General features: G+C 40.9%; 1 protein-coding gene across 2 annotated transcripts in view; it reads left to right on the top strand.

Annotated features, from left to right (window-relative positions):
- The window catches only part of LOC126412546 (TRPL translocation defect protein 14), a 175,876-nt gene that overhangs the window by 136,929 nt on the left and 11,809 nt on the right, over positions 1-27,138 (top strand). For both annotated transcript variants that reach the window (XM_050082200.1, XM_050082195.1), the window contains one exon: positions 13,083-13,290. In XM_050082200.1, the coding sequence (XP_049938157.1) occupies positions 13,083-13,290 (208 nt within the window). The remainder of the gene's footprint in view (positions 1-13,082; positions 13,291-27,138) is intronic.

The raw sequence follows: 27,138 nt of genomic DNA, 5'->3' as shown, positions 1-27,138 counted from the left end.
GCACTTCTGCATGCTCATGGAGGCCATACACAATATTAGGCAGGTGAACCAGATTTTTTGGCTCTTCTGTGTGTCTTCATTGTCACAAATGTTTGGTTGTTTCTTCTGAATATGTTGCTATTTTTGAGATTGTAGTTATGGAGGGAATTGAGAACACAGCTGGTTTTTTAAACATATCAGATTTTACTTCTATACCAACATGAAAATGTTGCTATGTCTAATGCTTCCAAACATAAACCCTGCCCACTGCTTTGTCATTGGCTGTGTAGAACCAGTTGGCAAACCCCCTTTCATTCCCATCATGTATGACAGTGAGTATCGATCACTTTGCAGCCTGAAACACACGACGACGTCACCGGCCCCTATCTAGACTTTTACTGTCTCCTGCAGAAATTAATACTATTCTTGTGTATTTTTCCAATTTTAAACTCAGTTTGATTCCGACTACAAATGGATTCAGGCAAACTGAGGTTTAAATATGGTAGCTGTTCTTAAAAAGCCGAAGTATGTGGTATACATTCCCATGACTGGCCACATGACAAAACTTGCTGCTCACTCACTTCACCCCCCCCCCCCCCCCCCCTCCCCATTGGCAATCTTCAAGCTGATGTCACTGTTCCCCTTCCAACCCTTCCGAAGTACTGACCTTGAGCAACTATGAAAAACTGATTGTCATATTTTCTAGTGTGCAGCTCATATGTAACAATACCAGTTAATTCATAAATTAAAGGTCACAATTACAACTTGGTCCTGTTCTCGAACTTTCGCTCATTGGTACTATCTCCATGACAGGTAATTTATTCTTGTGATAACAATTACAGGCAATCTAATATGATTTACTTGCTTTGTTAGACATTTCATTCTGGATTAATTTTTCTTTTCATTTCAACTGGATGTCACAATCATATTCTAAAGCTGGTCATGTTTTTACCCATTACTATTGTACATGAACAGTGGCTGAATTTCTCATTTGCAGTCCATTTTGTAAATCAATAATCATTAGTCACTCAGAAAAAAATAAAATATTAGTCTGGATTTTGAATCAAATAATGTTTTTTTGAAAGTCTTTGTTTACATTTTTGAACAAAAAAATTGGAAATTTTGTGGTAAGGTCTTATGGAACCAAATTGCTGAGGTCATCGGTCTCTCCATTTTTTAATGTTAACTTTATGTAAGAATACTGTTTGTGTACAGTGTTCATACATGTACGAGAACATTTACTGCAAACCTGTTTGAATACAACAAAAATTTGTAAGATGATAGAATTTAATGCTTTTTCCTCTTTGTGTCACAAAAATTTTAGATTTTAATCAGTGCAATAGACCATTGCAGTGGCTAGTTCATAGTTTCTTGCATATCTCTTGCACTACCACAGCACAGGTCAGTGTCGTGTGATTGTGGGAGCAATGTGAATATTGTATCAGGTGTTTCGGCATATTGGGAAATCTTGAGCCTGTCTGAATGGGGAGTATCATTTGCAGAGCCCTGCCCTTCAGAGTTTTTCAGAATCTACATCTACATCCATACTCCGCAAGCCATCTGACGGTGTGTGGCGGAGGGTACCTTGAGTACCTCTATAAATTCTCCCTTCTATTCCAGTCTCGTATTGTTCGTGGAAAGAATGATTGTCGGTATGCCTCTGTGTGGGCTCTAATCTCTCTGGTTTTATCCTCATGGTCTCTTCGCGAGATATACATAGGAGGGAGCAATATACTGCTTGACACCTCTGTGAAGGTATGTTCTTGAAACTTCAACAAAAGCCCGTATCGAGCTACTGAGCGTCTGTCCTGCAGAGCCTTCCACTGGAGTTTATCTATCATCTCCGTAACGCTTTCGCAATTATTAAATGTTCCTGTAACGAAGCGTGCTGCTGCTCCATTGGATCATCTCTATCTCATCTATCAACCCTATCTGGTACAGATCCCACACTGGTGAGCAATATTCAAGCAGTGAGCCAACAAGTGTACTGTAACCAACTCCCTTTGTTTTCGGAATGCATTTCCTTAGGATTCTTCCAATGAATCTGTCTGGCATCTGCTTTACCGACAATCAACTTTATGTGATCATTCCATTTCAAGTCACTCCTAATGCGTACTCCCAAATAATTTATGGAATTAGCTGCTTCAAGTTGCTGACCTGCTATATTGTAGCTAAATGTTGAGGGATCTTTCTTTCTATGTATTTGCAACACATCACACTTGTCTACATTGAGATTCAATTGCCATTCCCTGCACCATGCGTCAATTGCTGCAGATTCTCCTGCATTTCAGTACAATTTTCCATTGTTACAACCACTCGATATACCACAGCATCATCTGCAAAAAGCCTCAGTGAACTTCCGATGTCATCCACAAGGTCATTTATGTATATTGTGAAGAGCAACGGTCCTATGACACTCCCCTGCGGCACACCTGAAATCACTCTTACTTCGGAAGACTTCTCTCCATTTAGAATGACATGCTGCATTCTGTTATCTAGGAACTCTTCAATCCAATCACACAACTGGTCTGATAGTCCATATGCTCTTACTTTGTTCATTAAACGACTGTGCGGAACTGTATCGAACGCCTTGCGGAAGTCAAGAAACATGGCATCTACCTGTGAACCCGTGTCTATGGCCCTCTGAATAGCGCGAGCTGGGTTTCACATGATCGTCTTTTTCGAAACCCATGCTGATTCCTACAGAGTACATTTCTAGTCTCCAGAAAAGTCATTATACTCTAACATAATACGTGTTCCAAAATTCTACAACTGATAGACGTTAGAGATATAGGTCTATAGTTCTGCACATCTGTTCGACGTCCCTTCTTGAAAACGGGGATGACCTGTGCCCTTTTCCAATCCTTTGGAATGCTACGCTCATCTATAGACCTACGGTACACTGCTGCAAGAAGGGGGGCAAATTCCTTCACGTACTCTGTGTAAAATGGTACTGGTATCCCATCAGGTCCAGCGGCCTTTCCACTTTTGAGCGATTTTAATTGTTTCTCTATCACTCTGTCGTCTATTTCGATATCTACCATTTTGTCATCTGTGCGACAATCTAGAGAAGGAACTACAGTGCAGTCTTCCTCTGTGAAACAGCTTTGGAAAAAGACATTTAGTATTTCGGCCTTTAGTCTGTCATCCTCTGTTTCAGTACGATTTTGTCACAGAGTGTCTGGACATTTTGTTTCGATCCACCTACCGCTTTGACATAAGATCAAAATTTCTTGGGATTTTCTGCCAAGTCAGTACATAGAACTTTACTTTCGAATTCATTGAACACCTCTCGCATAGCCCTCCTCACACTACATTTTGCATCGCGTAATTTTTGTTTGTCTGCAAGGCTTTGGCTATGTTTGTTTGCTGTGAAGTTCCCTTTGCTTCCGCAGCAATTTTCTAACTCGGTTGTTGTACCACGGTGGCTCTTTTCCATCTCTTACAATCTTGCTTGGCACATACTCATCTAACACATATTGTACGATGGTTTTGAACTTTGTCCACTGATCCTCAACACTAGCTGTACTTCAGACAAAACTTTTGTGTTGAACCATCAGGTACTCTGAAATCTGCTTTTTGTCACTTTTGCTAAACAGAAAAATCTTCCTACCTTTTTTAATATTTCTATTTACGGCTGAAATCATCGAAGCAGTAACCGCTTTATGATAGTTGATTCCCTGTTCTGCGTTAACTGTTTCAAATAGTTCGGGTCTGTTTGTCACCAGAAGGTCTAATATGTTATCGCCACGAGTCGGTTCTCTGTTTAACTGCTCAAGGTAGTTTTCAGATAAAGCACTTAAAAAAATTTCACTGGATTCTTTGTCTCTGCCACCCGTTACGAACGTTTGAGTCTCCCAGCCTATATCCGGCAAATTAAAATCTCCACCCAGAACTATAATATGGTGGGGAAATCTATTCGAAATATTTTCCAAATTATCCTTCAGGTGCTCAGCCACAACAGCTGCTGAGCCAGGGGGCCTATAGCGACATCCAATTACCATGTCTGAGCCTGCTTTAACCATGACCTTTACCCAAATTATTTCACATTTCAGATCTCCGTCAATTTCCTTCAATACTATTGCACTTCTTATCGCTATAAACACGCCTCCCCCTTCACTGTCCAGCCTGTCTCTGCAGTATACATTCCAATCTGAGTTTAGAATTTCATTACTGTTTACATCTGGTTTCAGCCAACTTTCTGTCCCTAGTACTATGTGGGCATTGTGACCGTTTATTAATGAGAGCAGTTCTGGGACCTTTCTATAGACGCTGCTGCAGTTTACTATTCGCAGATTAATATTGTTATTCCCTGTTGCATTTTGCCTACTCCTACCTTGCCGCGTCTCGGGAGGTGTCTTGTCGGGCCTAGGAAGAGAATTCTCTAACCTAAAAAACCCACATGTGCACTCCACACGTACTCCGCTACCCTTGTAGCCGCTTCCTGCATGTAGTGCACGCATGACCTATTCAGGGGGACCCTACATTTCTCCACCCGATAGTGGAGGTCGAGAAATTTGCACCACAGATCTCTGCAGAATCATCTGAGCCTCTGGTTTAAGCCTTCCACTCGGCTCCAAACCAGAGGACCGCGATCGGTTCTGGGAATGATACTACAAATAGTTAGTTCAGATTCCACCCCACGAGCGAGGCTTTCCACCTTCACCAACTCCACCAGCCACCTGTATGAACTAAGGATGACCTCTGAACCCAGACGGCAGGAGTCATTGGTGCCGACATGAGCAACAATTTGCAGTCGGGTGCACCCAGTGCTCTCTATCGCCGCCGGCAGGGCCTCCTCCACATCTTGGATGAGACCCCCCGGCAAGCAGATAGAGTGAACACTGGCCTTCTTCCCCGACCTTTCCGCTATTTCCCTAAGGGGCTCCATCACCCGCCTAACATTGGAGCTCCAAATCACTAATAAACCCCCCCCCCCCCTCCCCCGTGTGCCTTTCCGGGCCTTGCTGAAGGAGCAGCCCCATGTCCACTCACAGGCAGAGCGGTCGATGCCACACAGCCAGCCTCCACATTGACCCTCCGCCTCTTGCTCCGTGAACGCCGCTGAACCCGCCACTCCCCTTGGGGAGAGGGTGGCCCAACCGCGCCCGGTACTTGCGAAGATGTCTCGACAGCAGGGACAGTGGGTGAAGCATGTAGCACCTGGGGTGTACCAAGTGACGCACCAGACTCCCCACTGCCGCTACACTCAGAGGCAGCAGCCTGAAGACGGCTGTCTGTGGCCATCAACACGTTCAGCTGTTCGCAAATAGTTGCCAGCTCCTCCTGCGTCCGTACACAGCAGTCACACATCCTGTCCACCCTAAGAAATCAATTTACTGTAGAGAGTTAATCAACTTTTAACTAGACTGCTAATTCACTAAAGGCGGCTGATAGTTGACTAAGCTGTGGTTACTAGACACTTCTTGTAGAAAGCAATGAAAATAGCACTACCTGTCTCTGGACTGTATTCAAAACGAACTTTAGCACTACTGGCACTGTGGCTGACTAAAGGGACTCTCTCTGACTGTATTCAAAATAAAACACAAAATCTATGGAACACTATTATTAGCACTCGACAATTATGTTGTTGTTGTGGTCTTCAGTCCTGAGACTGGTTTGAGAGCAGCTCTCCATGCTACTGTATCCTGTGCAAGCTTCTTCATCTCCCAGTACCTACTGCAGCCTACATCCTTCTGAATCTGCTTAGTGTATTCATCTCTTGGTCTCCCCCTACGATTTTTATGCTCGACGCTGCCCTCCAATACTAAATTGGTGATTCCTTGATGCCTCAGAACATGTCCTACCAACCGATCCCTTCTTCTGGTCAAGTTGTGCCACAAACTTCTCTTCTCCCCAATCCTATTCAATACTTCCTCATTAGTTATGTGATCTACCCATCTAAACTTCAGCATTCTTCTGTAGCACCACATTTCGAAAGCTTCTATCCTCTTCTTGTCCAAACTATTTATCGTCCATGTTTCACTTCCGTACATGGCTACACTCCATACAAACACTTTCAGAAATGACTTCCTGACTTAAATCTATACTCGACGTTAACAAATTACTCTTCTTCATAAACGCTTTCCTTGCCATTGGCATTCTACATTTTATATCCTCTTTACTTCGACCATCATCAGTTGTTTTGCTCCCCAAATAGCAATACTCCTTTACTACTTTAAGTGTCTCATTTCCTAATCTAATTCCCTCAGCATCACCCGACTTAATTCGACTACATTCCATTATACTCGTTTTGCTTTTGTTGATGTTCATCTTAAATCCTCCTTTCAAGACACTGTCCATTCCATTCAACTGCTCTTCCAAGTCCTTTGCTGTCTCTGACAGAATTACAATGTCATCGGCGAACATCAAAGTTTTTATTTCTCCTCCATGGCTTTTAATACCTACTCCGAATTTTTCTTTTGTTTCCTTTACTGCTTGCTCAATATACAGATTGAATAACATTGGGGAGAGGCTACAACCTTGTCTTACTCCCTTCCCAACCACTGCTTCCCTTTCGTGCCCCTCTACTAGTATAACTGCCATCTGGTTTCTGTACAAATTGTAAATAGCCTTTCGCTCCCTGTATTTTACCCCTGCCACCTTTAGAATTTTAAAGAGAGTATTCCAGTCAACATTGTCAAAAGCTTTCTCTAAGTCTACAAATGCTAGAAACGTAGGTTTGCCTTTCCTTAATCTTTCTTCTAAGATAAGTCGTAGGGTCAGTATTGCCTCACGTGTTCCAGTATTTCTACGGAATCCAAACTGATCTTCCCCGAGGTTGGCTTCTACTAGTTTTTCCATTCGTCTGTAAAGAATTCGTGTTAGTATTTTGCAGCTGTGGCTCATTAAACTGACTGTTCGGTAATTTTCACATCTGTCAACACCTGCTTTCTTTGGAATTGGAATTATTATATTGTTCTTGAAGTCTGAGGGTATTTTGCCTGTTTCATACATCTTGCTCACCAGATGGTAGACAATTAAAGCTTCCTAAAAGCAAAAACACATGGAAGAAGAAGTGACAAGTAAGAAATATACAGTTAATACTTAAATTAACGTAGCTCGCTGCACAGCAGACGTGACGCAGATGGCAGTTACAGAATAACTCTGCACATGACTTCAATAGCCAAAGCTTCATCTCGAAATGTAAGACGACCCCTATATCCTCTACTAAATAATGTAAAAATTTTGTCAGAAGTAAGAGTTTAATCTGTGAATATGAGGACGCTGTAGTTTTCAAATAACAGATTTGGTACAAAATCATATCTTATAATTGGATAAATTTGGTAATATACTGTAGTAACATTACATATCTAATGACATCTACAGTTATTATAATATTACTCATGAAAACACACATTAGAAGAGGGTTAAACACTTCACTCTCATAGAACATACAGGGTGATTTTTTTTTTCCGCCGTGTAAAAACTCTAGGTATTGATTGATAAGAGGATATGGAACAAAAAAGGTCAAATGAATGTATGTCCAGAAACGAATGGTTTCCATGGTAGAGAACATTTATTCAGTCATACTTTCTTACAGAGACTGCGGTCTAATAAGTACTGTACCATGCAGCCAGTCACAGTATCATAGTTTCCTTCTAGTGGATGGTACTGTTCCTCATACGTCATGCCCTTGTGCCCTCTCCTGCCATATTCATTGGTAATGTTACATCTGATTCACCTTTCTTGCTGACTCAACTTGTAGTGGATGTGATGAAGCATTGTACACAATGGTTTGACATTCGAATTAAGAGACTGCCAACATGGCGTTTGTTTATGGAAAGGCAAATGGTAATGGACAGTGGGCAGCAAAGGTCAAAGGTTGTCTCACACACACACACACACACACACACACACACACACACACACACACACACACACACGCGCACACACACACACACACACACATACCACAGCATTCAATGTTTGCAACAGTGTTTTGTCGCTTGTCTGAGACTGGGTTGTTTCAGGAAATCATGAGGAATATACCCATAACATTTGGACACCAGACTTTGTGGAAAATGTGATTAACACTGTGGAAGGCGACTGCCGTGTCAGTTTCAGGCAGTTGTCCCGCCAGTATGGGGCAAACCAGACAACCATGTGGAACATTTTCCGTGACAGTTGTTTCTACACTTGTCACTTACAATGTGTGCAGGGCCCATTATTAGTGGCCGACTTTCCATATTGGGAGCAGTTTTGTCACTGGTTTTTTCACCAGGCAACCACGATTGTGAGATTTGTCATGCATCCTGTTCACGGATAAGGCCACCTTTACGCAGAGTGGTATGTTCAACTTTCATAATCCATCTGTGGGATAGTATGCAGAACCCCCGTTATGTGGTGACAGTGAATCATCGGCATCGGTGCAGCCAGAATGTATGGGTCGTGATAATTGGTGACCATATTTTTGGGCCAGTCTTCCTTCCATGTCACCTAATAGGCCGGAACTATTGGCATTTCGTGTGGATGACTTTGCCTCCCTTGCAGGAAGAACTGCCATTGATGATTCGAAGGGTTGTGTGGCTGCTATATGGTGGTGCTCCAGCCCACTTTGCCATTAGCATCCGGACGCATCTTAATCATGTCTTCTCTGACAGATCGGACAAGGGATCCAGTTGCATGGCCTGTTCATTCACCAGATTTCAACCCATGTAATTTCTGGTTTTGGGGCCATCTCAAAAGTATCAAGTATGCAGAGCCCATTCCAGATATAGAGACAGTGGGACAGCATATTCATGTTGCATTTGACAATGTTCGGATGGAGCATGGCTGATGTGAACATGTGAGACAGAACATGCTATGGCACGTACATGCATGTGCTGAAGCACATGGAAACCATTTTCAACTCGTACTCTAATGTGCTTGCATGGTACAGCACACATTAGACCACAGTCTCTGTAACAGTGTACGATTCAATAAATGGTCTCCAGCATGGAAACCTTGCATTTCTGGTCATAAGTTCATGAGACCTTTTTTGTTCCATGTAATCTCATTTATCAGCCCCTAGAATTTGTGCATGGTGGAAAAAAAATCACCCTGTATAATCATTTCACAATCTTCTTGTCAACATGATTACTTTCATCATGTTGGTACATGACTACTGATGCTGAGCCACACACAACAGTAGTAGAAACGTCCTTTTGTAAAACAATATTCTTGTAATACATTTCTGAACATGCTCTTAAAAAAAGCGACATTGTAGTTTGTTGGATAGAGTGCACATGGAATTCTGTGATCATTTTCAGTTTATTTCACTCCTTTCGTATCTATATGTCTTGGAATTCTTATTTTAAAATTTCCTAAAAGGTTTCTACATGGTATCAGGGATGGGAAGATGAGGCAGCAGCTTGACCACCAAGCAATTCTCAAGTGTTACAATCTTAGTGTAGCTCATGCGTAAGGAATCACACTGCTGCAATTATTTGTTGACATCACAGTCACTTAATATGAATATGTCACTATGCTGATTTAGCTATAGGAGCTTTATGATTGGCTGTTGTTGACTGACTTAACTTTTTATGCTACATTGTGTCCCCTTTAGACATAAAATTTTATGCCTGCAAGCTTTTTCTTGTATGTATTACAAAATGACTACGTACCTCCATCCAAACTTTACCATCAGTTGGCATAAATAGAGTATAGTGATGCTACTTAAATTGAGTAACTCTAATAACACCATGAGCACACTAAAACGAGAGCTGTTACTTTGACAATTTTTAATTGAGGCTGAAGACTATTTGTTACAATATTTGCACTATAGCTTCAGAATATCGCAAACAGAAAAGGGGGAAAAAAAAACACAGTGAAGATGAATCATCACATAAAATAGCACAAGGTATTGAGTAATGAAATATCTTCATTTATTTATACAGATTCAAAGTACTTTACTGATTCAATTAAGGCAAAATAGTGTGTTTAAATATTTTTTAAAACAAGGCATACTTCTCGAGAGGTATTGTGATTTGAATTTTATATCTCACTTCTCATGAGGGACCAAGCAGCAGCATGATCGTCATGATCTTGAGGGAGTTCTTACATACATTCAAAAATTCAGTTGCTAAAATCTATACCAGTAATAAAACTGTAAAACTGTTGTGCCTGTTTGTTTGAACACACTAAGCTCCTAAAGTATATGTTTTTCCCAGACTTCTGAACTACGTCTCCCCCCTCCCCCTTTCAGAAAAGTATCTTTAGTGACAAGTTGAGTAACACCTTCTCTTGTTGCCATTTAGATCTGCCTCTTTTCATGAAACATTGCAGATTTTAAAAAGATCAACTGGACTTTCTATTGCGACAAAATCGTACAAACTGTATTATTAAACTAGCACCTGAGGGCAACACAGCTCAGCAGTTTGTGAAAAAGCTCATCCTCAGTATAAAATAAACATTTAGCTTATTCAGTTATCTTATTGCAAAACCCACAGCAATTATAATTTCACCACTAAAGAAGTATAATGCTCAATTGAAGAAAGAAGAAAAAAAAGAAAGAAAAAGAAGGGGAAAAAAAACTGCAGTTCCTTGCGTATCACGGTAGATGAGAAAGTTTCACGTATTAATAGTATGGTAAAATACTCTCTTTATGTGCTACAATTTACCAAAATGTCATTTAGATGTCTCAAACTGTTACTGACGAAAGGGGGGACATTACAAATATTTCATTCTGGGTGTATTCCTTATGCTCATGAACAGAAGTGAGTGTCCTATATACTATCCATTTACTTCAGATTGGAGATAGATATACATGTCCTCACAAGTTTATAGAAAACTTCAGTACATTAGATACATTTCATACACAGATGTGAATGACCCAACAGGCACCAAACTCGCAGTGACTATTTTTCATTGCAAACTATTGGATTTAATGCAGTGGGTTACTTAATTTGAAAATCTCAAAGTAACTATGATCAGTAAAAAATAAGCAGTTCATGAGACTGACAAATGGGGCTATGAGATGTGAGAAAATAAAATATTTTTACTAAACAATTTGTTGAAATCGTTTGAGAAAGACTGAAGAGTAAGTGGCAGTTCGTGAAATCCTGTTTTGTCTGAGAGTTTAAGCAGCATTCTCTAGGAGATCCTGGCTTTTGGGCTATGACTTCAGATGCCAAGAGGGCTCCTGATTGGCCAGTACACAGTTAGGATTCAGCGAAGCTTACAAGGGAAATAGCACCATGGCTATCGTGGAAAACGTCAGTAACTTCCTACAGGGAAGCAGGCTAGCACTCAATGGAGCTTGCTTGGAAGTTGTCACCCAAGCCAGTGAGTAAGATTACAGTGAATCTTACTCTGTGCAAGCTGAGATTTACAGTTTTGTGTAATGACTGGACAAGTGTAGCAGAGATTTTAAAATTTTGTAAAGCAACAGGATTATTCCGTAAATTATTATGTCATAGTTAAAAATCTATCATCAGAGTAGCCGGCTCTCTTCCCATTTCTTATTTGTAGTCCACCAGCCACAACTTAAGTCTTTTATACTACTATTGGATCTGCTATTGCAAATACTTTTATCTTAAGCTTAATGTTCTAATGAATGGATAAGAAAGGTTTAAGAACTTTTTAAGCTCAATCTTCCACAATGGTTTTAGCAACTAATAATGCAGCTGTTGGGCACCCCAAACATCAGGTACTTGTGACTAATTGTAATGTATTGTGTTTACAAAGTAATTGTAATTAAAATTCGGCACTTCATGGCGTATAGCAGCAGCTTGATAGCAGTATCATTTATACACATGACAGGCATCATACATCATGAAATTTTGAAGATCTGTTGTTTCGTAAATGTTTCATACATTGTGCAGTTTGTATCGTACCATGTTCCAACTTGTAAATATGTATCATACTGAATTTAACAGTAGTAATCTAAGACAATATTATTTGTGTTCTTGGAAACATACAAGTGAACAATTTCTGTGCTGTGTTGAGACATTGCTGTGATGAGACATTGAATGAATGCTTTACCCTGTTCTTGGCACCAGTTCACAGTGATTATCTATGATGTCTCTTCTGTTAATGGTATCCCTTCTGCATTGTAAATGATATCAAATGATACTTAGTTTCTTCAGGTTTGATTCCACAAAGTCAGCATTATTTCTGTTGAGACAGGATATTTGTATTTATTTAAACAACTATTGACTAATTTCTGTGATACAGCAGTTTACAAGAGGACAAATAAGATACACGCATCAAACACGGGCATATAATTTTCGTATGTATCACACAAGCAATAGACATGTAATTATGAATGAGAACATATACTGTGCTTAGTTTTTCAGGACTTATGCTTAAAACTTTACCACTTGTGTGATAACAACTGTATTCTGAATAATGTAGGTTGCTACTCACAATAAAGATGATGTTTTGCGTTGCAGATAGGCACAACAAAAGACAGTTACACATTAGCTTTCAGCCAAAGCCATCTTCAAAAAAGCAAACGCACACGCATTCATTCATTCATTCATTCATTCAAGCAAGCACACCTCACACATACATGACTGCCATCTCTGGCAGCTCGGTCCGATCAGTGTGGATGTGGTTTTTATGTTGTTTTCCATACTCACTAAGGTAACTATTGGGCGATAGTCTGATTCCCAGGTTCTGCCTCACTTACATCATACACAAACACTCTGAAAAATGATGTCACATCTTACAATGAAATCTACATTAGATGCAGGCAGATGGTGTTCATGGATGCTTTTGGAATGGCAACCATCTCATAATAATAGCCTATAGACGTGTGAGAAATTAGAAATGCACCATACCAGGTCTGAGCTGGCATTGGCTGAATTGGATGTAGGGCTCTAGCCTCTGTGAGTGTGTGTGTGTGTGTGTGTGTGTGTGTGTGTGTGTGTGTGTGGGAGAGGATGGGTGAATGGGTTGGTGGGTGGGCAGATGATACCTAGTGATATTGGATGCTCTAGTTGTTGTTTGGTTGGCACATGATTGATATTAATGGACTTCAAAATTACTACATAGCCTAGATTTCCAGTAGTAGTTCAAATAAACACACACACAAAGTTTTTGTGGAAGTAATTTCAGTTTACAAAAAATATTTCTCTCTGCAGCTGATGATTTATAAAGTATTCCATTTGTTGATACAGGTCACTGGAGCTACATACACACAATCCGAAAGCCAAAGATTCGTGACCAGATTGTGGAAGTGAGAACTCAGCTCACTCACAGAGACTATATAAATATGTTGGCCCAAAAAGATGACTCACATTTCACAATTTTCAAGAAAAGGAGATGTTTCCTTGTTAATAACCAATATTTCCAGCTGGATATTTACAAAGAGCCATGTCATCCAAGGTTTGCACATGTCATCATATTTTCAATAGTGTCTAATTTACCAATAATTTAATATTTCCTTGCCTATAATTGTTTTCACATTAATGGGCTAAGTTTACTTCAGTGTAGAAAAATATTGGCTGGCCTGTTGGCACACTTGTTAGTTTTCGTGTAACATACTGTGCAATTGAATATAATAGAGGGAAACATTCCACGTGGGAAAAATATATCTAAAAACAAATATGATGAGACTTACCAGACAAAAGCGCTGGCAGGTCGATAGACACACACACACACACAAACACAAACATACACACAAAATTCAAGCTTTCGCAACAAACGGTTGCTTCATCAGGAGAGAGGGAAGGAGAGGGAAAGACGAAAGGATGTGGGTTTTAAGGGAGAGGGTAAGGAGTCATTCCAATCCCGGGAGCGGAAAGACTTACCTTAGGGGGAAAAAAGGACAGGTATACACACGCGCGCGCGCGCACACACATCCATCTGCACATACACAGACGCAAGCAGACATTTGTAAAGGCAAAGAGTTTGGGCAGAGATGTCAGTCGAGGCGGAAGTACATAGGCAAAGATGTTGCTGAATGACAGGTGAGGTATGAGCGGCGGCAACTTGAAATTAGCGGAGGTTGAGGCCTGGCGGGTAACGAGAAGAGAGGATATACTGAAGGGCAAGTTCCCATCTCCGGAGTTCTGACAGGTTGGTGTTAGTGGGAAGTATCCAGATAACCCGGACGGTGTAACACTGTGCCAAGATGTGCTGGCCGTGCACCAAGGCATGTTTAGCCACAGGGTGATCCTCATTACCAACGAACACTGTCTGCCTGTGTCCATTCATGCAAATGGACAGTTTGTTGCTGGTCATTCCCACATAGAAAGCTTCACAGTGTAGGCAGGTCAGTTGGTAAATCACGTGGGTGCTTTCACACGTGGCTCTGCCTTTGATCGTGTACACCTTCTGGGTTACAGACTGGGGTAGGTGGTGGTGGTGAGAGGGTGCATGGGACAGGTTTTACACCGGGGGCGGTTACAAGGGTAGGAGCCAGAGGGTAGGGAAGGTGGTTTGGGGATTTCATAGGGATGAACTAAAAGGTTATGAAGGTTAGGTAGACGGCGGAAAGACACTCTTGGTGGAGTGGGGAGGATTTCAGGAAGGATGGATCTCATTTCAGGGCAGGATTTGAGGAAGTCGTATCCCTGCTGGAGAGCCACATTCAGAGTCTGATCCAGTCCCGGAAAGTATCCTGTCACAAGTGGGGCACTTTTGGGGTTCTTCTGTTGGAGGTTCTGGGTTTGAAGGGATGAGGAAGTGGCTCTGGTTATTTGCTTCTGTACCAGGTCGGGAGGGTAGTTGCGGGATGCGAAAGCTGTTTTCAGGTTGTTGGTGTAATGGTTCAGGGCTTCTGGACTGGAACAGATTCGTTTGCCACGAAGACCTAGGCTGTAGGGAAGGGACCGTTTGATGTGGAATGGGTGGCAGCTGTCATAATCGAGGTACTGTTGCTTGTTAGTGGGTTTGATGTGGACGGATGTGTGAAGCTGGCCATTGGACAGATGGAGGTCAACGTCAAGGAAAGTGGCATGGGATTTCGAGTAGGACCAGGTGAATCTGATGGAACCAGAGGAGTTGAGGTTGGAGAGGAAATTCTGGAGTTGTTCTTCACTGTGAGTCCATATCATGAAGATGTCATCAATAAATCTGTACCAAACTTTGGGTTTGCAGGCGTGGGTAACCAAGAAGGCTTCCTCTAAGTAACCCATGAATAGGTTGGCGTACGAGGTGGCCATCCTGGTACCCATGGCTGTTCCCTTTAATTGTTGGTATGTCTGGGCCTCAAAAGTGAAGAAGTTGTGGGTCAGGATGAAGCTGGCTAAGGTAATGAGGAAAGAGGTTTTAGGTAGGGTACAGATTTATTGATGACATCTTCAAGTTGCTGCCACTCATACCTCACATGTCTTTCAACAAGATCTTTTCCTCTTTACTTCCGCCTCGACTTACATCTCTGCCCAAGCTCTTTGCCTTTACAAATGTCTGCTTGTGTCTGTGTATGTGCAGATGGATATGTGTGTGTGTGCGTGTGTATACCTGTCCTTTTTTCCCCCTAAGGTAAGTCTTTCCGCTCCCGGGATTGGAATGACTCCTTACCCTCTCCCTTAAAACCCACATCCTTTCGTCTTTCCCTCTCCTTCCCTCTTTCCTGATGAAGCAACCGTTTGTTGCGAAAGCTTGAATTTTGTGTGTGTTTGTGTTTGTTTGTGTGTCTATCGACCTGCCAGCGCTTTTGTTTGGTAAGTATCATCATCTTTGTTTTTAGATATACTGTGCAATTGGATGGATTTGTTTGCTGCAGATATAATGAAACATTGTAAAAACTGTTATCTTTAATTGTACCTAAATGCCTTTATTGAAGATTTTTGTTACTGTGGTTAATAAATTAAAACTTTTATACAGGCCCATGAACCACAGACATTGCCAAGGTGATTTTACGTTCTCTGATTTCAGTGCTAAAAATTCCATAATTTTACATTTTGTCCCGGTAAGATTTACCTCAAGTTTGTGTTGTTACTTGATGTCTTGCTTGGTTTTGTCCCATTTTCTTCCTATTGACATTTGATATGACAGAATAGGTTATAAGTGGCACAAAAGACAGACAGTTCACACCCTGGGTAGTACAGAGATAAGGGAATATTTTAGGCCATCGCGGGGAGGGGAGATTTGAGAGGGGAAATTCTGGCATAATATATGATCAGCATTATCAACACAAATTGTAATGTTAGGTTCACTGTGCGGTTATGATACAACTACTGCTAGGTTGCAGCGGCAATGGAAAAACAAGACAGTCGACACCAGGTGTTGTGGACTGAGCCAGTACATCACAAAGGGGCCCAGCGACCAGCTTTTCTTATCCCACTTATAACTCACTCATCTTTTTGCATGTATTTCTGATGTACTGTATTCAGCAACAATGTGTGTCGTCAACCTTTTAAATTGAAACACTGAGTCTCGAAGAATTTGCTCAGTCATAATCAAGGAAATGTCGGCCATTTCCTGCTAGTGAGCTCTTATTGGCTGGTGATGTTTGTTACCCAACAGCAGCACAGCCACCGCACCACACTAACAGATGTGAAATGAGCTCGCATGCTGGATGTGTGGAGGGGGGAGTGGCTCTTCAGTGACAGAAGTGCAGGTAGGGCTGAAAGCATTTTGTGGGGTGCTGAAAATATGCTTTTCGTACAGATATGTGTTGTGGCAGAGATGTCACATGGAAATACAGCAAGGTTTTTGCAATTGCACAGTTGTATTGTCAACAATACAACTGCAACTACTACATACACTACTCACATGTGTGCTTTGCACCACACACTGCAGATTGTAAAGATTGGTAGCAGTGACAGAAGGCATGAAGTGAAACTGTAGCGCCTGGGCTTTCTTTTAAATTTACATTTTACACAGTGTACAGAAATTCATTGAACAGACTTCTGATAAGCTTGTAATGTCAGCTATGGAAGTACTCATTTTTTTCACATTTCTGTTTCGGCGTTTAAAATAACACTTTGTCAGGATGGATGATATGAAGTGCGGTGAGCATATGAAGTGTGAAGTGTGGCTCGTAAGAAAAGTGTTAAACAGTAACAGCGATGGTGTCAAATTTGTCATTAAGAAGATTCCCATATCTTTCACCATACTTCAGTTTTTTGTCACCTTAATCAATTTTTGCTGTTTTCTGGCCAAGTGCAAGGGGAAGATCTCTCAAAAACATGTAATTTGTGGTCATAGCATGTCAGAAAATTGCTCAATTATCATGTACCCAGATACCACTTTCAATTTTTTGACCAGTTTTTACTTGCCTGTTACACCTCTGTGACCTTTTTAAAACTGATGTTCATAACCATAAATTACATTGAAACACTGCATTATACATTTAATTTCCTTCACTTGTACGGATTTTATACACTGTATTGGAGAGAATTATGACTTTTAAGCATGTATGCCAGTTACATATGTTTCTGCCCATATTGGTTTTAATATTTTCCTAGATTCTCCATTTTCCTCCATTTTATGTTTTTAAGTCTGTACCACATGAGAATAAAATGGGGGTTTTACAATAGCTATACTGTAGGTTGAACCACAATGGAGGGGTGTCTGTGGAGAGGCCAGACAAATATTTGGTTCCTGAAGAGGGGCAGCTGCCACTGCAGTAGTTTCAGGGGCAACTGTTTGCATAGTCGGGGATTTGGCCTTGCAACATCAACCAGTGAGGTCTTAACGCTGGTACTGTGAACAGCTGAAAACAGATATTTTTTTCCGAGTGCATGCAGCTTTAGTGTATCATTAAATGATGGCATCCTCCCGGGTAAAATATTCCGGAGGTAACGTAGTCCCCCATTGGGATCTCGAGACAGGAACTTCTCAGGAGGATGTTTTCATCAGGACAACAAAGCTGGAATTCTGCGGATTGGAGTGTGGAATGTTAGGTCCCTTAATCGGGCAGGTAGGTTAATAAAGATATAAAGGTAATTGATAGGTTGGAGTTAGATGAAGTGGGACTTAGTGAAGTTCAATGGCAGGAGGAACAGGACTTATGTTCAGGTGAATACAGAGTTAGAAATAAAAGTTCAAATAGGGGTAATGCATGAGTACATCTAATAATGAAAAAGAAAACGGGAATGTGGGTAAGCTATTATGAACAGCATAGTGAACACATATCATAGCCAGGATACAAACAAAGCTAATGCCCACCACAGTAGTAAAAGTTAAATGCCAACTAGCTCCGCAGGTGGTGATGAATTGAAACAATGTATGATGATGATATAAAAGAAGTTCTTTAGATAACTGAGGGAGAAAGATTTTAATTGTGATGGAGGACAGGAATTAGATAGCAGGAAGAGGAAGAGAAGGGATATAGTGACAGGATATGTATTGGGGGAAATGAATGAAAGAAGAAGCCAGTAGGTAGAACTTTGCACAGATCATAATTTAAATGAACACTTGGCTTAAGAACAATGAAAAAAGGCTGTACACAAGGAAGAGACCTGGACACACGGAATGATTCTGTACTGATTATGTAATGGTGAGGCAGAGATTTTGGAATCAGATTTCAAACTATGACATTTCCAGGGGCAGGTGTGGACTCTGAACACAATTTGTTGGTTATGAAATGTAGGTTAAAACTGAAAAAAATTGCTAAAAGACAGGAAATTCGAGAGATTGGACATGATTAAGTTGAAGGAAACAGAGGTTGAGGGTTTCAGAGGGAGCAATAGCCAATGACTGACTCAAACAAGGGAAAGGAATAAAATAGATGATAAATGAGTAACATTGAAAGATAAAATAGTGAAAGCAGCAGAGGATCAAATAGGTAAAAAGACAAGGTCTAATAGAAATCCTTCATTATCACAGGGATTATTGGGTTTAACACACTGCATGCCGCTCCTGTAGATTTCAGTTTTTGCAAGTGTGATTGTCGTGGACAGGTCACGTAAATTTACAGTTTTTGTTCTGCACACATTTTCTGAGATCTGTTGCTCGTGCCAGTAACTATTTCAATTTAACCAAAGGTTATATCTGAAATGGAGAGTTGAGTGCAGTGAAAGACAGTATGAACTTAGTTTTATCTTTCGTTTACAGCCAACAATCAGCACCGCGAAATAGTCAGTACTCTGGTCATTGCCTTGTGCAGTATGGCACGAAAATATTTGATGGAAAGCTAGATTCTTGCTGAACTGTTTACAGACAGTTGTTTTGATGTGCCAAGCGATTCAGATGATGTTTATGTAGTGGACATGAAGAAGAAAAAAAACACGGCTATAATCAACCAAAGTGAGATAATTGCGAACTGTTTAGATGATGAAGCTTCTGACAATGAAAGCTGGCTAAAGAAGGACAAGATCATTATTTTAGAAACCTTTAGAGACATTCCAGATGTAAAAACCCTTCCCAGTGAGAGAAATTGCATTATAATCACTGTAAAAAAAATTTCTAGGTGATGAATTGCTCATCAGATGTCGACACGAAAAAATTTGTATTACGAACAAAACAGAAAATGTTATAAATATTCTCCCAAGTCTATCAAATTTTCGAATATCACAGCTGTTGAACTGAAATAATTTCTGGGTGCGATTATCTTGATGGAGCAAATAAAAAAAAATATTATTTGAAGAACTATTGGTCAACAGAGCCTGTAATAGACAAACCAATTTTTGGCAAGCTAATGAGCAGAAATTGTTTCGAGCAATATGAAAATCATGGCATTTCAATAACAATTCCATACAGAGTGGTCAAGAAAACTCTGCATAATTGAACTAGTGCTAAAGTATCTCCTAGATAAGTTTCAGACCATATAAAAACCTGAATGGGAGATTTCTCTTAATGGAGCAATGATATTGTGGAGAAGGCAGCTTCATTTTAGGGCATATAATTCTGGAAAGCTTATCAGATATGGTTTGCATGTTCGTATTGTTTGCGAAAATATCTACAATCTAGAACTATACACTAGGGAAGAGAAAAAAAGCTTCACGACACTGTTATCTCTGTGCTTTCACCTCACCTTGGCATGTGGCACCATATTTATCAAGACAATTATCACAACAGTACAGCTATTGCCAAAACACTTCTAGAAAGGAAAACGAGTTTGTGGTACAATCAATAGAGGGCTCCCTCAGTGTCCACAACCAGAAGCCATATCTCTAAAGGCCTGGTAGAGAGGCGACAGTCATAACAATAATTCACAATGCATCCTTATGAAATGAAATGTGTGGACAGAGGTGATCAATATCTTTCCTATTGTGGAATAATGTGGAAAACCAATAAATGGACAAAGGAAGTAGTTTGGTTTCTAATAAATTCTGCTTTGTTGAACACATACAAAGCCCGCAGAAATCTAAATCCAGACACACACAAAATATACATAAAACCTTCCTAAAAGAAGTTGCAAGAGCCTGGACAAATGATCAACAAGTTAGCGCACCAACTGTGGAGGAAACTGAAGCAATCCGACCTACAAAACAAGCACATGCTAAGGATCCACCTGGTCGATTGTCAGGGAACGTGTAAGAACATACTATTCGGACTGTTGTGGGAAGTGGAAAAATAAATTTCCAATACGGTCTTGCAGAGTTTGTGCAGTACATCATAAAAGAAGTGAAACAAGATACCACTGCCAGTTTTGTGAAGTATTGTTACAGAAAGGTGTGCGTTTCCAGAGGTAGCACACCCTTCAAGAATATTAGAACATCATACAAACATGTCTGCAGGTGTCATTCAGATAAGGAAGACATGTTCATTTCTCATGCATCTTACAAAAATTGCCAGGAACTGCAACAATAACTGTAGCGTGGCAGCTGGTATACCATGTGTTGCTTAGTGAACGGAGAAAATATAAAAATACAGCAAATGAAATGTGTGAAATGGAATATGAATGTCTAAAAAATGAGAGACAGGAAATGCAAAATGACTAATCAGAAGTGGCTAGTAGATAAATGTAAGTATCTGGAAGCAGGTGTAACTAGGGGAAAGATAGTTACCATCCACAGGAAAATTAAAGAGCCCTTTTGAAAAAAGAGAAACAGCAGTATGAATATCAAGAGCTCAGATGGAAAACCAGTACTAAGCAAAGAAGTGAAAGCTGAAAGATGGAAGGAGTACATAGAAGGGCTATACAAGGCAACTGCACTTGAAGGCACTATTATAGAAAGAGAAGATGTAGAAGAAAGTGAGATAAGAGACACATACTGTGAGGGGAATTTGGCAGAATACTGAAAGACCTAACTCAACAAGTCCCCCAGAATAGATGACATTCTTTCAGAACTAATAATTGCGAGAGAGACAGCCATAACAAAACCAATTCACCTGGTCTGGAAGATTTATGAATCAGACGAAGTGCCCCAGACTTCAGAAAAATGTAATAATTCCAAAGAAATAGGTGCCGACAGGCGTGACTCTTAATGAACTATAAATTCAGAACATCATTATTGCAAAATACTGCTGCAAATTATTCACAGAAGAATGGAAAAATGGTAGAAGCTGACCTTAGGGAAGATCAGTCTGGGATTCAGAGAAATATTGGAACATTTGAAGCAGTATTGACACAACTCACCTTAGAAATAGGGTGCTGAAAGACAAACCTTTGTCTATAAATTGTGTTGATTTGGAGAAAGCCTTTGACAATATTAACTGGGTACACTCCTTAAATTTCCGAAGATAGCAGGGGTAAAATACAAGGAGCAAGAAGAAAAATTTAGTTTCTCTTGACACTTTTCTTTTGCATTTTTCTCGTGCACTATGAAGTTGTTGAACTGTTTGATATATCATTTTTCATATCTCTGTCCTGAAGAACCTTCCTGGCCCAGAATGTTATTTGGTTGTCCATATTAATTCATTGTTAGTTAAATTTTTTCAAACCGTCCTCTCATTCAGCAGAACAACAAACCTCTGTTTCTCTGATATACAGTTTGTATGTCCACTGTACCTTGTGGTTATAGCTTCAGATAATTCTGTAAATTGTGATAAAGGTAATTCAGTTGCAAATAGATAAACAAAAGATGGAAACCTTTTGGAAAGGCGAGCTCAGAGTGAAGCAGTTTTCTCTGAAACTGCTGAAATTGGGAAGGGGGCTTTAAATTAGCCATGTTAAGTTCAGTAGCATTCTCAGCAGTAGGATATTAGATGGGGCGATTGATTATGGCTCATTATTATAACTACTATTCCATTTTTTAAGCAATGGAAGCTCCAGGTAGGAATATCAACAATGTAGGAAAAGATAGATTGCTACTTACCATAAAGAAGACACATCATGTTGCAGACAGGGATGACTGAAAGACACAGCCTCAGCCTTCATCAGTACACACACACACACACACACACACACACACACACACACACACATATGAAAGCAAGCACACCTCATGCACACGTGACCGCCAACTCTGGCATCTCGGCCCAGAATGAAGCATCATGTGGGATGCAACCAGCAATCTGGAGAGGTTGTGGAAAGGGGAAGAGATAGTAGTGTAGGTGGGGAGAGAGAGGAACACTGTCTGGTGGAGTGTGCAGGGACTAAGACTCCAACAGGTGCAGTGTCAGGAGGTTGTGGGGCAGAGGGGCGGGAAAAATGAACAAAAAATGAGAGGAGTGGGGAAAGATGGGTGAATGTGTTGGCAGAGAGCTGCAAATAAACAGGGTGGGAGATGGGAATGGGGAGGAGATGATAGGATATAGGGGTGGAAGCTGTTGGGTGGAGGATGTGGGGACAGCATGTTACCGTAGGTTGAGGCCAGAATAATCTCGGAGTGGAGAATGTGTTGTAAGGATAACTCCCATCTGCGCAGCTCAGAAAAGATGGTGGTGGAGGGAAGGGTCCAGATGGCTCTGGTAGTGAATCTGCCATTGAAATAAAGTGTTTTATGTTCAGCTACATATCGTGCCACAGGGTGGTCTACTTTGCTCTTGGCCACAGTTTGGTGGTGACCACTTATCTTGGTGGACAGCTGGTTGATAGTCATACAAATAGAAAAAGCTGCTCATGGATTGCAGCAGAGTTGATAAACGACATGGCTGCTTTCACAGGTGGCATGGCCTCTGATGTGATGGCATAAACCTGTTACAGGACTGGAATAGGATGTGCTAGCTGGGTGGATTGGACAGGTTTTGCATCTGGATCTTCCACAGGAATATGATCCTTGTGGCAAGTAGTTGGGATTGGGAGTGGCATAGGGATGTTGTGGAGGTTGTATTTTTTATTTGTGTTGAATTTAATCTAGGAATGATTTTAGAACTACCAAGTTTTGTTTCTGGGCAGTAGGAAATCTCGACCTCTGAGAACTGTTTTAATTCTTGAGAGTATGATAATGAAGAATGGAGAAGCATTTGTTCCAGACTAAATTTATTTAAAAATAGCTAATGAATTAAATAGGAATTTACGACAATGTTTTGTGTTCATTGAATATATAACTTTGGGGAAAATGTTCATTTGTTGTAAACTGAAATTGGCATCATGTGTTCCAAATTGGCAACCTAACAGTTAGAAAAGCATGAATTTATTTTCATAACTAACTCTCCACCCTCTTTTCTTGCCACATGTTGTTTAGGAATATGTTAATTACTAGCTACATTGTACTATTAATCATCTTACTGCTTTAACAAATCATTAAAGCAACTCATCTTTTCCTCCATGCAATTATCACTTGCCATATAAATCAGTTAGCCAACATTTTGCTCTGCTTAAAGTTTTGTAAAAGTTATTTCAGACAGTGCAGACAGCCAAAATCAAACGGCAACTATTGGCGTTATATTTTAGGAGGATGTGCAGCTCTGCAGTATGATAATTATGATGATAAACTGTGCAACAGGTCAAAAAGTCCCACTTTTATTTCTCAAGATAGGTATTACTAAGGAGGACCTGGCATCAGAAAAGAAAATATTTTATTGTATGGATTGTTTAAATAGGTTAGAGAATGTAAGAAGAGAAAGCATTGTTTTGAAATTAGATACAGCAAAAGTGACTGATGGATGGTGGCAGAATGAACAGGATTTGTCATCAGTCAAATATGAGATTACTAACTCAAAATCAAGAACAGATAATGCACAAGTAGGTCTAATAATGGACAGGAAAATAGGAAAGGGATAAACTATTATAAACATAATACTGAATGGATCATTATAACCAAGATAAACACAAAGCCAATATTACAAATATGCCTATCGAATATGGTAAGAAAAGTTCTGGGAGATTGTAAAATTTTAGGAGTAATGGAGACCACTCACCAAATACTAGAAGCATTGAGTTGTCAACAGATGCACAAAAAAGAATGAAAGAAAACTTTCTAACTTTTGGACAAACCCTTTGAGCCAGAGAGAGAAAAAAAGGTGGGAAGCAGGAGGTGGCATTGCGGAAGGGTAGGTGGTGGCTCGCAGGGAAGCAGCCTTTGTGTTGGATAGGAATGAGAGAGAAAGAGGCACCAGGTGTATCGGTTAGGAATGTAGAACATGGGCAATGGAGCCAGTGAGTTGTAGTGTACAATGAAAACTTCCTGGCAGGTTAAAACTGGGTAAAACTGTGTGCCGGACTGAGACTCGAACTCGGTGGGGTTGTGGGGGAGTTTGGAGGAGAAATGAAGTAAGTTGTTGCTTGATGATGTTTTAACTGTGATCCAGCTGGCGGGCGGTTCTTTGGATAGTGAAGTACATTTGAAATGGCCACTATTAATGATAAGGGGTGCAAAAATGTTGTGGGACCACATTGGTTTGGGCTGGTGATGAGTGTGTGACAAAATGAATGGGAAATATGGGAGAGACAAAGCAGGTGTAAATTATGATACAGTTAAAGCATGGACAATATGAAGTGGAGACCAGAAGGGAGCCATTAGGCAATATGAACATGGTAAGGAAAGTTCGGGTAGAATGCAAATAATTTAGGAATGAAGGAGGGGTTTGGGGTCGGTAGCTAACAGCTCAAAGGGAGGTAGCTAGTGTAAGGGATAGGGATGCAGGAGGGGGAGGTAGCAGGTGTGTACAGGAGAGTAATGTGACAAGCAGGATAGAGCCAATGGGTTGTTGTGCACAATGACAATGATGTGAAGGCCTGGTTTGGAGGGGGTGACAGGATGGAATAGGGTTTGACTTCTTTGGTAGAGAATGTGGGTGCACCAGATTAGCAAAGATTGAGGCCAGGAAGATTATGGGAGTGAAGTATGTATTGCAAGGACAGCTACCATCTGTGTAGTTCAGAAGAGCTTGTGCTGGGGAGGGAAGCATCCAGATGGCAGGGGTTGTGAAGCAGCCATTGAAATTGAGCATCTTGTTTTTGGCCATTGTGGCACTGACTTCATCCTATGGAACAGCTGGTTGGTGATCATAGCCACATAAAATGCAGCAGAACCGATGTAAACAACTGAATTTCCAGGTAGCCCTGCAAGTGATGGGGTAGAAGGAGCCTGTGACATGACAGGAGTAGGATGTGTTCAGTGAGTGACTAAGTAGGTCTTCATCTGAATTTTTCTCAGGTATAAGACTGCTGTGGCAAGGAGTTGATGAACAGTAGCTACATTTTACAGCTGTCACACCTTCATACATGCCTAATCATCCGAACAGCCACCATGAACCAGCTGTAGTGGAATGCCTCCCTTATCACCCAATATAACCCTAGAATGGAGCAAATGAATCATGTCCTTCACCAGAGCTTTGACTATCTTATCACCATACCCAGAAATGAGAGACATTGTACTTGAGATTCTTTTCACCCCTCCTAAGGTGGTATTCCACCATCCACCCTACATGGACAGTATTGTGATCCATCCCTATGACACTTCCATTCCCAACCTTTCACCACAGTCGTAATATCTCTTTGAAAGATCCAGTAGTCCCTGCATGGAGAGCTAAATGGGGAACTATTTTACCTCCAGAGTACTTTATGGAAGAGGATGCCCAAATCACCCACTCACCACATCACATCCTATTCCAGTCCTATCACAGGCTATCTTATCTCACACATGGTCCCCTTTGAGAGCAGCCATGTCATATACCAGCTCTATTGCAATTTCTGCATAGAGTTTTGTTTGGTCATAACCACCAGCCAGCTGTTCACCAGAATGAATTGTCTCCAGCAAACTATGACCGACAACAGAGTTGACCACCCAGTGACAGAACATGCCACTGAGCACAACATGCTAAAGTTCAGTGGTTGATTCACGCTCTGTGCCATTTGGATCCTTTCCCACCTCAGCACAGGCTTTTCTGCACTACACAAATGGAAATTATCCTCCCATAATCCTCATGCCTGCTGTTGCTGCTAACCCACTGTACGCACACTCTGTACTCAACATTCTCTCATTCCTCTGTGCTGTCACCACCTCCCACTCCAAGTCTTCATGTCAGCATCTTTGTTATCCACACAACTCGCCAGCTCTGGTGCTCGTGTCATATTCCTATCCTGAACACCTGCTGCCTCTCTCCAAGTCACCAGCTACACCTACCCAACCCCCTCCCACCTACTTCCCATCTTTTCTCCTACTACCCCCCCTCCCCCCCCCCCCCCCGCCCCCCAACCTCCTTCCCCACACCAGAGTCAGTCACCCCATTCCACCTGCCAAATAGCAATCTCTGTATTATGTTTTCAGATGGCATGTGCAGATATGTATATATATATCATTTAGCTTGTTAAAGGGTGTGCCCAGAAGGTAGAAAATCTTCATTCTTCTACTCGATGACTACTCAATTCTTCTGCTATTTGGTGAGGAGTCTCCTTCACTCCCAAATTATTTATTTATACACAGTTCATAAATACTTGCTCCAGAGATGTTGAGATTGAAAAAATGTATAAGGAAATAACAGAAATTATTCAGCATATTTGACTGTGATGAGAGATTGAAGTTTGTTGATACTAATAAGAAGAGAAGCAGGCACTGCTATTATGACCCATAGGACATGCAGATATTTAACAATTGGTCTAACTGTGTCGGGGAAAGAAATCTGAGACTACTTTCCCAATAACAAAGCACACTAGGTGCCAGATTAGCAGAAAGCAAATAAGCACTTGTCAGGTGTCTGAGAGTGCTACCTTGCCAAATCACCGGTACACAACAGTCTAATGCAGAACAAACAACTGTGAGCTAGCCATGCATTATAGCTTGGCAATGATAAGTGAACAATCCTCCAACTTGAAGGGGACTAACAGTGTTCATTTTTCTCTCCCGAACAACTGCCATACCTTATTTATTTTTCTACCAGGCAAGCAAAGTTAGTTTGTACAGAAGTTTTAAGTGCAGTGTCAGTTGGTTATTATTCAGATATCAGATAGCTGATGATGATGATGGGGTCTGGCACTACAGTGCAGCAGTAACACTGGTGTGTGTGTGTGTG

Source organism: Schistocerca serialis, chromosome 1 (genome assembly GCF_023864345.2).
Source record: "Schistocerca serialis cubense isolate TAMUIC-IGC-003099 chromosome 1, iqSchSeri2.2, whole genome shotgun sequence".
Classification (NCBI taxonomy): domain Eukaryota; kingdom Metazoa; phylum Arthropoda; class Insecta; order Orthoptera; family Acrididae; genus Schistocerca; species Schistocerca serialis.
Note: the sequence above shows the minus strand (reverse complement) of the source record. Positions and strands in the feature narration are given on the sequence as shown.